Below are 14,577 nucleotides of genomic sequence, written 5' to 3' on the forward strand. Positions count from 1 at the left end.
GGCATCTACCGAGCATATTGAGATGATGTTCCTTCCGGCAAACCTCGGGGTGATGCGGGTGTTTCTCGGTGCTAGTCCGAACCCCGTTCCAGGTGGACTAGGTCACATCACAAAATTTTTAACCCATCACATGAACACGTACCTGCACGCCGGAGCCGCATTGGGAGTCGACCCTGATCATTTCCGCAATGTCATCTCCGTGGTAGATGACGAGACCCTTGATGCCCAGGATGACGCCGGGAACACGGCTCTGCATCTTGCCATACGGTTTGGAAACGTGGAGGTAGCAGAGATCCTCCTCAAGCACGGCGCCAGCGCATCGTTGGCAAACAAGCGTGGAGAAACGCCATGGCATTGGCTCATATCACTGAAAGAAAAGGATGTTAAGATGCTGGCGTTTCTGATGATGGATGACGCGGACGGTCTAAAGAGCTGCGCCTTGGCGAGGAATTCACAGCACGACCAGTACTCCGTCGCACATGGTGGGACACCGCTTCATTGGGCAGTTGATATGCGACTGCGTGGCATGGCCACAACTCTCCTCCAACACGGGGCGGATCCCCTCCTCGAATATCGCGGCGTGTCGCCCCTCGGCCTTGCCATCCAAATGAACACGGCCGAGCTCTTGGAGGACTTGCTAGAATCTGTCCCGGAGGGCAGGCTGGATCTCCTGCCCCCGCGTAGCTTGACCGACTGGACGAACATGCAACATGCAGCGAAGAGATCTCCGGCGGATACGGATGAGGAAGATATTGACACTTTGCTACTCCAAACTGCTGGACTACGCCCTTTGCACGAGCGTCTCATCTACGGCGGCGCGGACTGGCTCGCCGATATGATAGCAACCATCCAAACCCTCCACGACCACGACTATCTCCCGTCATGGAGCGAGGAAAATGACCGGGCCAGGCTGGAGACGTTCCGCCTGCTCAGCTTCGCCAATACCTCGGGCCCCGAGATGATAGACGGGATGATCAATGCGGTAGGAATTTTCCCCGGTGGGCCTGAAGAAGTTGAAGACGCCAACAACGCCGCTGCAACGTTCTGGAAGGCGGCGCTCGGGGCCATACTGGAAAGTGCGCTGCCCGGTATGATCCATTTCGCCATTGGCAAGGTCAGAGAGTACTCGCCTTCCTCGCGCCTCGATGATGCAGATGCCCTTCTACACAAATACTGCGCAAGCCTCAGCGCCGACGTATCCGTCGTGGAAAGCATCCTGAAGGACTGCTCGAGTGTGGACTGCACCAACTCGGAGGAGCGCACGCCCCTGATGAGGGCGGTGCGGGAGCGCAATTTTGAGGTAGCTACTTACCTCCTCGAACGCGGCGCCGACGTGAATCACTCCTGGGTACAAGAGGACGGGGAGCGCATGCACATCTTGTACGAGTACATCGTCAATAACACCGACGTCGACGTCGTTCCACTCAAGTACCTCCTCGAGCCGATGCACCCGTTCCCAGACAAAATACCGACATTGCTCATCGGGCCTGGCAGCAAGGACACGGTGCTGCATCAGGCCTGTAAGGACGGAAATCCGGTCATTATCGATTATCTCTTCTCCAAGTTTGGTTCGATGCAACAAATCAACCAACCGGGTGAGGGTGGGTTCACTGCACTCCACCACGCCGTGTTCAACGGCCATGCCGAGCTAGTCATGAAGCTTTGCCGAGCTGGGGCCGACGCCAACGCCAGGTCCGGGACCCGCGACATGTTGAACCGGGAGCGTTCGCGGCCGCTCGACCTCTGCTTCCGGAGAGCCACGCAGGGCAAGGACTATTTAGCGCATAAGTACGGGCTCGAGCGAACGATAGAGGATGTTCTCCTCGGCCGCCTCCGCATCGCCGACTACCTTGTGCGTCACCACCGAGCGGCAGCGCCCCGCCAATCGCTTCCACGTGCAGAGAAGTATAGCTCTGTACTCGGCCTTCGCAGCCGCGCACGACGGATTGACGCGGCTGCTTGCCGTGGCGCTTCGGCTGGTACGGAATGAGATGGAGGCAAGTGCCTACAAGGATGTCGACTATCCTCTGTTGCTTACCAACCTCCTCTGGCTCGTCGCCCGGCGCGGTCACATTGGCGCGACCCGGCTGCTGCTGAAGCTCGGGGCCGACATCGAGCAACGATCGGCCAAGGGTCTCTCGCTCGTGCATGTGGTGTCGTGGCTGGGCAATGCCGAGATGTTATACGTGCTGGTTAAGAACGGCAGAGCCGACATCGAGGCTGAGGACGCCGAGGGTGAGACAGCGGGATCCTACTCGGTCAAATCGAACAACCTGGCGACTATACGGATGGTCAAAAGTCTGGGAGGGTGTTTTACGGTCTCGAGAGCGGGTTCAGAGAGAATCTTTGGTTTTCCAATTAACTTTAATCCGCGCTTTATAGTGCGGTTCAAGGGCGAGCCGAGCGACGATGAGATTAGCGATAAGGAGTCGGGGAATGATGAGAACGGGGGCGACGGCGATGACGATGACGACGGAGAAGACGAGATACTTGAGACAGGTGCTGATGACGAAAAGGCCCTACCAACTTGAATAGGAGAGAAGGGATGGGCCGGTGTCGTGGAGCAAGGACTTGTAAGGCGTTAAAACGCATTAATCTCATTAAACATAGGACAACAGCGCTCTCAGCAGCCTTCCCAGAGCAACAAGTACTAGTAGTCCCAGATTTTACAGATTCCCCAGCTGCCTTTTTGCAAGCAAATAATCCAGCACGTAGCCCGGCATACTGTACTTTCACGTCTAACTGACGGACGCTCACACTTGAGGACGCTCGTCGAAGCCAACCTAACATGCACCGAGCAGACTCAGTCAGGACAAGAACGCAAACAGCATGCAAATGACCAATGCGCTGGAAACCCTTGGCAAACGGCTCGGAGCATGTGATGCATAACAGAGCGGGACGTGTCAGGGGACCCGGATGTACAGGATGCCATTTCACTATAGATCCCTGAGACCACCTCCGGAAATCATGCATACCCGACGACCAGGAGGGCAAGGACAACACCAAAATCTGAGGCATTGTGCACAACTTGAGCGAAGCGAGGATTTATGACGCCAGGAGTACCTCGAGATTATGCGACATAGGCTCGGCACAAGCCCAACCAATCACCTTTTAAAGCAGGAGGAGTGGGAGCTCCTGTAATGGTAGTACTAACCAATTTGCCGTAATATGGCAAAGCAAGGTTATAGGTACTTACATACATAGCCTTCGTCTTACGTTAAGTATTTCTCCGCCCCTTTTCCCCCTACCCATATATGCTGTGGTCGGCTGCCATGGAGACAATGTTTCCGTCCAGTCTCAGGGGCTGCGTCGATTCACTAGGGTCTTTCGACCCCAGCAAGTAGGCTTCCATAGGCAACGTTGATCCATTACGAAGCGTTGAAACAAGCCAATAGGTCCGCTAGTGCCAATACTTCACCTCTGTGGCTGCAGGACTGGCGGCAAGGCTCATTCAGCTGGGATTCTGCCAAGGCCCAATTCCAGACCCTTCTCGCTGACCGAAGCAACTAATTACCCCTCATGAAGCCCCGTCGCAAGTCAGCCAGCGGCACACATGTCGCACCCTCTTACACAGCCCGTAATTTGGTATTCAATCGCCCGAAACATTCTTGTATTGACCTAGAAGCGCAGGCTGCTCTTTTCCCCGGTCCTTCGCAGTCCCCGCAACCTTCCAATCTCTCAGGAGTGACAACCCGAAGAATCATGGACACCTTTGGTAGTGTAGGGACGGCAACGTCGCTTCTCGTGCAGGCATTTCATCTCTTTCGTCACGTCTCATCAGCGCGTCACTTCGCGGATAGCGCAGGTGCGTGGGACTGGCTGCAGAACGATTTCTTCGGTAGTTGCTAACCTGATACAAGGGACATTGGCTGCATTGATTGCGGTCGAATATTTCCGCTTCGAAACATGGCTTCAACAAAGTGGCCTGCTGGTGACAGACGCCATATCTCGCGAGTTTGTCGTGAGCGAAAGCTCGCTACGACGAGCAATCCTTCTTGCGGCGGAGATGCAGTCTCTCAACTACGAACCCATCGAGCGTCATGTTTTGACCGTCATCAGCCAGGCATACCAATGCCTTCAGATCCTCCAGAAGCTGCGCGAGAAATACGCCCTCCACGATGAGATCGGCCCAGTCGACAGGCTCGGGGCCTTAAACTCTTTGACCCTGAGGACCAACAGCGAGATACCTGCTGCCAACCCGCTGTTCCTAAACAGCAAGGTAGCCGCCGAGGTTTCGAAGGACATCAATCTTCGTCAGCGACGGGCCAGGACGGTCAGCTTCTTCCGCAGAGTGAACTTCACATGGTCGTTGAGAGATAACACCAACGATCGCGACAAGGTTATGGCTCATATCCAGACCCTCAAATCGTGCAATGACGCGTTGCGGGAATGTCTGCCTCCGCCGCAGCGTCAAGCAGCAGACAAGCTTGTCAACTTAAAGGCCTTGGCCTTGTCAGCATCACCCTCCGACTTGAAAGGGATCGGTGGCGCCGCTTCAACCATGCACGACCAGCTCCATGACCAGATATATCAGGCCATGATGGTCAAGGCTCGAAGGGTAGACGAAAGTTCGCAGAGAGTTACCGATACCGAGCTTAAGCAGATTGAGTTGAATAGCGCAATGTTTGCTTCTGGTGGTCATGACGCACAAATGTCTCCCGGCATTTCAAAAAGGGTTCTAGCCCACCCTGTAGCCGTTGGATGTTAGTCTTCCCCAGATCCCGTCCGACCCGAATCCCCCCCCCCCCCCCCCCCCCCCCCCCCCCCCCAAAAAAAAAACCAAAAACCCTCATGCTGACATGTTCATAACAAAACAGCATCAACAGCTAGTCAGCTTCCCTCGGTGATCCTAGAATGGGTTACTTTTAACCCGTCCCTCACTGAGGACGACCTCGGCGCCCTCAAAGAACGCATCGCGCTCCTCTGCACCCTCCTCCACAGCGCCGGCCACCCCTACTTCCCCGCCCTTCCACTCTGCACGGGCTTCTTCCAACAGACCCGAACCTCCTTCGCTCTCGCCTACCAGGCGCCCCCCTTCGCCGTCCCATCCCAACCCCCGCGCTCGCTCTACTCTCTGCTCCCGCGCAACAAGTATTCTGTTCCAGGCGAAAAGCCCACCACCGCAGCCGCCGGCTCCTTCCTCCCCTCGCTCGAGCAGCGCTACGCTCTAGCCGCGGCCCTCGCCGACGGCGTCCTCTCGCTCGTTAGCGTCGACTGGATGCACAAAGCAATCACCAGCCGCAACGTGGTCCTCTACCAAGCCGAAGGCTCCGGCCACCTTGATTTCTCGTCCCCGCAGCTCCTCGGCTTCGGGCTCGCGCGCCCCGACCGCTCCGGCGAGCGCACCATCGACCTGCGCGAGGGCGGCCCGTCGCCGTGGCGCTTCTGGCAGCACCCCGAGCTGCGGGCGGCGTCGGTGGGCGAGGAGCACCATCGGCGCTTCGAGCGGCGCTTCGACGTCTTCTCACTGGGCGTCGTGCTGTTCGAGATCGGCGTGTGGCAGGACGCGCATTACTATGGCAGCTCCGCGTCGGGCGCTGCAGATGAGCCGGGCGAGTTCCGCCGCCGGCTGCTGCATGTGTGCGCGCGCGAGATGGCGCACCGCATGGGCGAGGCGTACAAGGCCGCTGTTATGGCATGTTTGGATGGGGATGAGATGTGGATGGCGTCTGTGGGGGATGGAAGGGGTGGGGATGACGACATTGATGATGATGATAATATGGAAACTGGAGAGGACGGGAGGCACGGTGACGGCAACCAGATGAGTTTAGCGGCAGGGTTTGATTTGCATGTTTACAGCGTCTTGCGTGGTTGCTGCAAACAGTCCTAGGTGTCTTTGGCCGGCCACCCCTTGAGACAGTAGAATTTAGATGTCAATGAAGTATAACAACGTGTTGGGCCTCTAGGCCTTGCTCGGCCTGTAGGAGAGGAGTCTGTAGCCGGGCTTTCCTCTATATTAGTCCGGGCAAAAAGGAGGTAATAGATAGGGTATTGTTTTTGATGTGGATCCTTAAGACTGTCCCAAATGTAGGTGTCCTATAAGTAGGTACGTTGACTTAGGTTGCGGAACGCCGTGTTCTTTGCAAGCGGCGGTTCTGAAGATCGTTGAGCAGTGAGGCCCGGACTGACTTCCTGGTTGTGTCAGCGAAGGAGTCCGGTCCGTACAAGTTCTACGGGAGCTCAAGGGATGTGATCATAGAAATTCAATGGAAGGGACGGGACTTGGTCGGTGGCTCCTCGGGCCTCACTACATACGGTATCATGAGGCCTTGTTGTTAGATAGAAGGCGCCGCGTGTCGTGGGGTGATATGACATTGATGGCCTGGCTTCACTCACGATAATAGGCAAAATGTGCTGGGATCATCTCTGTTGATGTGGTCACGATGCTTAATTGGTTAGCGTTATAGGAAGTCACCGAGCTAATTATTGCATTCCTCTGACGGTTTCCAGCATGAATAAATCTCTTGCCGGACTTGTATCTATTTATAGATGCGCTCAGTCCCTCCTCCTCTGCTTTCTTCCCGTAATGTTTATGGTCTCAACATAAGGTGACGCAGATGCGTGCCTATATTGCGTGACCCGTTTCCCTTACCCGGGAGGTTCTCCATCTAACCCACACACTAAAAACTTTCGGACATCCGGCGGGGTCTACATCAAAGTGGTGACCACCATGACCGTCACCCCCACAAACATTGCGGCTGTTGGGCGAGCCACTCTGTATGCCGTCTTCCTGTTTTGTCCGGTTGAATTTAACACGTTGTATCGTACCGCCCCATAACCAGCGCGGAGTTAATATGATTAACCACGACACCTCATAGGATTATTACGGGGTTTGCGGGAGGAGGAGGAGGAGGAGGAGGAGGATAATGCCGCGTCCAGGGTTTATTGCCTCTGGTTCTCGCGGAGAACAGACTGTTATACATATACGAAGCCGCATTCCATTTACCTTATGGTGTAGACGCCTCAGAAGACAGCGGGAAAGTCGGCCCAGAAGTTCAGTCTCTGAAAGCAAGGATGCGTTCCGCCAACCTGCTCTGGGTTTCGCTAGCTGCGTTAACCATTGGCATCGCTGCCCAGGATGGGGAATATGGTGAAAGTGATGATGCGGAACAGTGCATTTGCACTGGACTGGATTACACTAACGGCGGCTCCTATCTGGTGAACGGAAACTCCGACGACGAGTTTACATTCACGTCCGTTTTTGAAGGTATTCCTCCCCTCCACTACCTCGACCACGGAGACAACTCACTGAAATCTCCAGGGTGCTTCCAATCCATCATCACCCCTATCCTGGTTTCCCCAGACGGAGATGGCTACGAGTGTTCACCAATAGAATCTCAACCCGATGGATGGGAACAGTCATCCTCCTGGTGGGTGGTGCGAACCCCAGGAAGAGATGAGCAAATCTAACCAGACTTAGTGCTATTCCGTACTCGGAGATGTTTTCTGGTATTTGGACAATCATCATCGAGGCTCCAGAATACGACTTCACCGCGCAGAGACAATTCAACCTAACAATAGCCGGCCGCGACGTCAACACAGTCATCATCACGGTATGCCATCGTTGATCCGTTAACTCGGGCTCAAGACTGACCTTGCCGAGGTTACCCCAACTGAATATGTCGGTGTAACAAGCACAATACCCGGACAAAGTGAGTTCCATCATAACAGTATTTACGGAAAGACAGGTGAAGGGATTACCAATACTTGCTGAATATCTCACATAGCTGTCACCAGCTGGATTGCTGAAACCGAGACGCAGTATCAAGAAGCAGAGATTATCACTGGTGACTGTTACCTTCAAACGGATACCGTGGTTCATTACATCCCGGGGCCTACAACCACGATTGTGTCAGAGGTTGGCCGCTGGTCCACAGCCGGCGTCGTAACGCAGTACGTTGTGACTACCGTAACACAACACGCCTCCTGTCACTGGCCGACACCAACAAGAGACCAAACCCGGCCCACATGGACAAGACCAACTCGAACCGCCTCCAGGACACGGTCACGGTCGACAAGTCGATCCACAAGCAGGTCAACTAGCAGATCTACCCGCAGGCAAACATCTCCAACTACCCGTCCGGTTGTCACAACCAGAATCACGATGCTTCCAAGCAGGACGGCGACCCGTCCGCCGACGGCATCTTCGCCCCTTATTACCACGATCACCCGGAGACCCACTACCACGCGCAGAGCAACATCTACCACGTGGCGGAGAACCACAGTCCCAACGGTAATAACCACCGTGACCCGCATACGCCCCACCACCACCTCCCGGCCAATATCACGTCCAACAACGGCAACACGCCGAGCCACCACGCGCATCACAACAATTTCGAGCCGGCGAACCAACAGCCCTACGTCACGGACAGCAATCAGAACAACGCCACGGCCTACCACGACAAGACGCGCAATCACAACAACCAGGCGTGTCACTACTCCCTCACCGACAACAAGACGAACCATGGCCCCGCGGCCAACAACAACCCGCCGCACTACCCAGCCTCTGCCGCCAGGGGCAATCGTCACAACCACGCTCAGAACGGGCCGGACCCTACAGCCTACGACGTCTCGCCGCGCGACGATGACGACGCAGCGTCAGGTGACTACACGGAGACGGACTAGTACGAGGCGGGAAGGAGGTGGGCAGTCGTCGACTCGCCGGGGAGGCGGAGGTGGAAGCCAGCCGACCTCGCGGCGAGGTGGTGGTGGCGGAGGAGGGGAAGGAGGAGGCAGCGGTGGTGGTGGAGGCGGAGGTCGGACACGCAGGCCAGACGAGTTGAACCCAGTCATTACCCCCGCTCCCGAAGTCCGCGCTGTCGGTGAGCTGCCTTCCATCCTCCCATCCTTATTGAACATCTCTGACCCCTACCCAGCCCGCCGCGCACTGGCTGGCGTCGCAGACATCACTAGCACCGTGTATGAAACCATTACGGTTACACGTACGGTAATCGAGTTGAAGGAGAGTGAGACCTCCACTGAATTCAGTGAGTCCCTTACTCGCCCGTTATCATAAGACCAAATAGGATTGACAGAGACCAGATTACTACACAACTACTACGACCTTCAATCCACCACCGCAAACCGTTTGTGATGCGGAGACAACCGTGACTCTCTTTTATCAAGGCCCTCCGCGGACGGATTACCAGCTAACCTACGTGACGCACTATACATGGGCGACGGTGTGGGTTAGGTACGTGGTTTCAAGTTCCGACCTGCTTCTGACTGTGTCCCCTTCCCAATAAGGGAGCGTGGATATCTATGCTAACCGCCTACAGACAAACCCAGTATACCACATCGACGGACTATCCCGCCATGACGCGTTGCAGGCAGGAGGGAGGCTATTATGGGGTCTAATGATGGTAAACAAGCCCCAAGAAAAACCTCTTTTTGCCGGACCTTGTCGTAGCGAACTTTTATTCACCATCTTGTTGAATCACTTGAACGGATTACTAGTATTTATCTTCCACTTGGTACTCAGGCTACGATATTATTACGACCATTCACCGCAGAGCGCATCACATATAGTAATCAGGGATTGGCAGCAGCAATTTGACCCCCGCAACGTAGAAATTCCTACCTTTGCATGTAACATCTACCAGGTGACGGCAGGCCCAGGCAGCACAACCCGCTGGGTTTTCGTTTAAGTGTTAGGCCAGGATGAAGCTAGGCCGGCAAGGTCGTGGCGGATGAGGGGAAGGAAACACTCAAATTTGTGAGCTGTCGCCAGCTTCGTAGTATGCGCCAGCGCGGGTTCGGTTAGTTATTTGACGGTTGCTGTTCTGCGAGGCCAAGGAGGGTTTTGGCAATGGTGTCGGTTGCGGTGTGACGTCTTGGCCGCCGAGCAGCTCTTCGAGCATACTCAGATGATCGGTTGGCTTGGGGGAAGGCTCACAAATGAGGGAATGCGGGGAATGAGCAACACGTCCTCGATGCGGTTGGTGAGTCGACAAGGCTCCGTGTCTAGTTGCTCTTACACACAAACATCAAACGCCACCGCCCACCATCCCTCCTGCGGCATGCCTTGGCGTATTTCCCGGCGCTGTTTCCAACCCCTGCTGCTGACGGCCGTTAGTTCCAAGCGCTCCTCAGCCGCACGCTATCAATTAATCGATTAGATTTCCGTCCTCACGGCGGGGTTGACTCACACCGGGGAGAGTCACCGTCGCCAACCTCAACTTCTGTCTCTACTATAAGTGAAGTCAACCGGGGCCATTTCCCCCTCTTGATTTCATTTCCCCACGCAGTCTGCCGTCTTTCTCGTTGTCCCAGCTGCGGCCTTCTCGCTACTCCTGCAGTGGGAAAGCATCGGAAACACTACTACGACGCGCAAGTGGACAACTTGCGAGAAGTGCACACTGCTTTTACCCATCTTCATTATCGTCGCAAAATGGCTGCCACGCATCCCGAAGCGTACGATTTAATGATCGTCACCGACGCCACGGCGTCCATGGGCGCGTTCTTGCAGTCGCTCAGCAGCTCGCTGCAGGATATCATCCGCATCTCTGCTACAACGGGATGCTTCTCCCGCATTGGCGTCCTAGCCTACCGGGACTACGACTCATTCAGCGGCAGTGTCACTCAGTGGTCAGGTTGGCACAGCAGGGATGCCGATTCAGAAACCTCCCAACACGCCTTGCTATCCTTTGTTAGCGCGATACGGCCGCTTGGGGGCGACGACTGGCCAGAGGCAACCAAGACCAGCCTTGCCCATGCTTATCAGCTCATGCGCGCCGATGCGAAGACCATCATCCTCCTATATGCTGATGCGTCGCCGCATGTGAAGCATAATTCGAATCCTCGCATGTGGCAAGCCGAGCAGGATGCGCTGAGGAAGCCGGGCGCCTATGGGGGGAATGCTGCCCTCTTCTCCGACTGGACCTCGGTCGCGAGCACCTTGAGCGGAGGGGAGAAGCGAGCACAGGTGTTCACCATCATCGAGCCAGGGCGCAGTGGTACCGAGACCACCCCGTTTTTCACCTACTTATCCGCGCGCACCGGCGGAGTCTGCATGACTATCGACGGTACTGCGTCATCAGCTTTGATATCCAAAGTGACGGTCGGCCTCCTTGTAGCATGGATGGGTGTCGCAGACAGACAAGGAACCACTCAAGAAACCACGCACCTTGCTACTCTTGTCTATTTCACCGACGTGAGCGGGATCGATCGCGGAACATCCGAAACCGATGCCGAGGCGGCCAGATACTTGCCCATTTCTCAGGGTGGGGACAGAAAGGCCCTGGTGGATAACCTCACTCAATCACCTATTTACCTTGAATCGATGGCCCACGTCATCCCACGCCGCGAGCGTGGAGTCTTGGACTTTGCAAAACGATACAGGGCGGATCCCGAGTATCGTGACCTCGTGGTGGAGCAGCTGGCCGAGATAATTGAGTCCGATGTGTCCGCCATTGCGCTCAATCCCGTTTTTGGCAACCTGTGGAGGACTGTCTGTAACGACCGCAGCAACCCAGCTCGGGACGGCTTGATCACCAAGTTTGGACTACAGGTCGACAAGATCTCCGATGCGGAGAAGAAAGCCAGCATGAAAAAATGGTTGGAAGAATCATATGACATGACGGGCGAGATCGTCGAGGCCATTGAGTCCGTCTCAGCCGAGGCGCGATACCCCTGCGTCCTCCTGGACTCTACGTTGCGATTTGCCGCCAGTCAAGAATCGTCTGACGAAGAAGATGTCTCAATGGACTTCACCCGCGACGAACTGCTTGAGATCGGTCGATCTTGCGATTACCGCATTCTTCGTCGCCTAGGCCGCATCCTCACCCGCTTGACATATGTCAACTCGGAGGAGGAACTGCCCGCCCACATCGCTGGCATGTCGATCAACGATGTGCCCAGAATCCCCGTGGCTCTATGTCAGCAGGCGCATCAGCGTATGTTCTGGAAAGTCCTCCTCCACACCGTCCTCCCCGGCACAATGTTAGCGGCCCGTTCTGCGGCCTTGCTCGCGGCCCTCAGTCTCCGGATGGGGATGAAGCCTCTGGAGGAGGCCGCAATTTCGGAGCTCCTCTCCATGAGGAATAAATGGAACACGCTGGACATCCCGGAGACATGGAATACCAACTGCCTCACGCTGCTCCTAGAGGCAGATACAAAGTACCAGAAGCTCATAGCAAACTCGCCGCCGGACACGGCTACCGGCCCAACAATCTTGAAGCCGGAAGACCGCCGGCTCTTCCAGGCTCTGGTCGATTATAAGCTTCTGGAGATGAATCTCGACACGTCGCTCACGGCAAAGCTTGGTTGGACGCCGCAAAAGAGCAAGGTTGCATTGGGCCCGGTGGTGGTCTGCAAGGCTTGCCATTTCCCCCGTTCAGTGACGATAATGGCGGAGGGCGGGGTCTGCGGAATGTGTGCTACGCCTGAAGGCGACTGCCACATACAGGGAGGACGTGATGCCATGATTCATGGCAACGTCGCCAAGACCGACGACAGCACTACCCAGGCGACGTGGTCCGAATGTTCCATGGCGAACTGCAGAGCGCAATACGTGGTCTATTTCCCGGAGCACCTCAACGTACGTGCAAAGTGCCACTACTGTCGACAGAAACCCATGTACAAGCGTAACGATCCCAACTACGAACGCCTCACCACCGCGCCCTGCGTCACCTGCACCCTCTGCGCCAACCGGCTCATCTGGCCAGTCGAGTACCGCCCCTCCGACTTCAACCCGGCCGAGTACAAGTGCCCCGGATGCACCAGCAACAAAGCCACCATCACCACGGAAGAAACCACGGCGCGCGCTCTCGCCGCGGAAAACGGCAACGCCTGGCTCCTCCGCAACGACGCTGGCACCATCAAGGAACCCTTCAACAACCGCTCCCTCTTCCACACAATCTCCACCGCCGCGCCGACCGCAGAGGACCGCGCCGCCTTCGCCGACAAGGTCGCGATCCTGCCCAGGACGGAACAGCTCACCCTCCAAATCCGCGGCAAGCCGCTCCACAACACGGCCGAGCTGGTGGCCGCGCTCGGCGGGTGGGTGTCGGCGCGGCGGGTGCAGACGGGGACGTGCACGCTGTGCTTCGACGCGCGCAAGAAGCGCGAGCTGCGGGCGGCGTGCGGCGGGCGCAGGGGGTGCGGGGAGCGCATCTGCGGCGGGTGCGTGCAGAGCTGGTACGGCATCAACCGGGCGGGCGCCGTCATCAACGTCGCGGCGCTGAGCTGCCCCTTCTGCCGCCGCCAGCCCACCACCAAGGTCGACCTGCCCGCCGGCCTGCGCTACCTCGCCGGCCTCAAGGAGGCCGTCCGCGACGCCGGCACCTGGGTCTACGCGTGGTGCCCCGGCTGCGAGTCGGCGAAGCGCTACGTGGAGAGGGTCTGCGCCCAGGGCGCGCCCCCGGAGGTGGGCCCCGCGTGGAGGTGTGAGGAGTGTGCTGTTGCTGCGGCGGCGGCGGCAGCGGCGGCGGCGGGGGGAGCGCGGGCTGCGAAGGCATGGAACCCGCGGGAGATAAAGGACTGCCCTGGCTGTGGCGTGGCTACCGAGAAAACCTTTGGTTGTGATCATATGTCCTGTCCTTGCGGGACTCACTGGTGTTACCGGTGTGGTAAGGACGTGGGCGAGGCGCTGATCTATAAACACATGTCGGATGAGCACGGTGGTTGGTATGATGGGATGGATTATGAGGAGGAAGAGATGGACTATCAGGAGGAAGAGATGGTCGACGAGGGCGGTTATTGACAGCTGAGGCACCATATGTACCGTAAGATAGGAGATCAGATAACGATGTATGAAAGGAATCGCCGTCAGGCACCGAACCCTGATCAAGCGGTCTCCTCGCGTGTGTACGTACACACTTCCGGTAGGGAAGCTGGAAAGCGTCTGCATTGCTGCGATCTACCTAACATGAAAGTCTACCAAGGCCTATTTCTATCCCACCCACACAATGTTAATAATACGTACTGTAATAGAGACAAATCTGGGCTCACGTAATTTCTTTTTTTGTACTTCACCCAGGCTCGGCTCAGTCCCTGCTCAGGATTTGCTCAGGCTGGCTCGCCTTTGCTCACCCTAATTACCATTTTCGGCAGGTTGTGCCGCAGCATGCTGAATTGCTTCGACTCTAGCCGAGTGGGCCCAGAATTGGTGCCATATATAAAAATGGTCCAAATGTGTAAGAAGGAAAGGGGTTCTAGCCCCTAGCCAGAACACCTTCAAAGTTCAGTATTAGAAACAAAGGCCCTGGAAACAACTAGAACAGTGGATTAGTTATAGTGGCCACTGAGCGCATAATCTTTGCCACTATTCATAAACTATAAGAATAAGCCTTCTGGCAAAGCCAAGGTGCGGAAAAGAGAAGCAATATAATAAAGGAATTGCAGCCCTACCAAATGGATCGAATCCAGTGTGCAGTATTTCTGGCAGAAGGCATTGATGGCCCATATTAGGGGCCGTGGTCGGGCATCGCATCACTAAAGTGGGAGACGAAGAGTCAGGATTGTTATCAGTTCGCAGCATTATTATCACAACAACTCCCCAGTGTCCATGTTTTAGGCCTGGCATATACTGGTACATATTATGGGATAGTATCTAACATCCTAGTTTGATTCCCTAGG

At 56.1% G+C, this 14,577-nt stretch overlaps 4 protein-coding genes across 4 annotated transcripts; all 4 read left to right on the forward strand.

Annotated features, from left to right (window-relative positions):
• Positions 1–130: 130 nt before the first annotated feature.
• Positions 131–2,531, forward strand: MFIFM68171_05681 (uncharacterized protein; the record flags this gene model as incomplete). Its single annotated transcript, XM_071061101.1, has 2 exons — positions 131–1,816; positions 1,875–2,531. 2 exons carry the CDS (start codon positions 131–133, stop codon positions 2,529–2,531), a joined length of 2,343 nt encoding a protein of 780 aa, XP_070917202.1.
• Positions 2,532–3,702: 1,171 nt separating this feature from the next.
• Positions 3,703–5,830, forward strand: MFIFM68171_05682 (uncharacterized protein; the record flags this gene model as incomplete). The annotated part of the gene is made up of 3 exons (XM_071061102.1): positions 3,703–3,805; positions 3,861–4,703; positions 4,818–5,830. 3 exons carry the CDS (start codon positions 3,703–3,705, stop codon positions 5,828–5,830), a joined length of 1,959 nt encoding a protein of 652 aa, XP_070917203.1.
• A 2,138-nt stretch (positions 5,831–7,968) lies between these two features.
• On the forward strand, positions 7,969–8,625 carry MFIFM68171_05683 (uncharacterized protein; the record flags this gene model as incomplete). Its single annotated transcript, XM_071061103.1, has 2 exons — positions 7,969–8,034; positions 8,098–8,625. 2 exons carry the CDS (start codon positions 7,969–7,971, stop codon positions 8,623–8,625), a joined length of 594 nt encoding a protein of 197 aa, XP_070917204.1.
• A 1,765-nt stretch (positions 8,626–10,390) lies between these two features.
• MFIFM68171_05684 (uncharacterized protein) lies at positions 10,391–13,702 on the forward strand (the record flags this gene model as incomplete). Its single annotated transcript, XM_071061104.1, has 1 exon — positions 10,391–13,702. The coding sequence occupies one exon, from the start codon at positions 10,391–10,393 to the stop codon at positions 13,700–13,702; it is 3,312 nt and encodes a 1,103-aa protein (XP_070917205.1).
• Positions 13,703–14,577: the final 875 nt, after the last annotated feature.

Source organism: Madurella fahalii, assembly GCF_045866475.1.
Source record: "Madurella fahalii IFM 68171 DNA, scaffold_3, whole genome shotgun sequence".
NCBI lineage: Eukaryota > Fungi > Ascomycota > Sordariomycetes > Sordariales > Madurella > Madurella fahalii.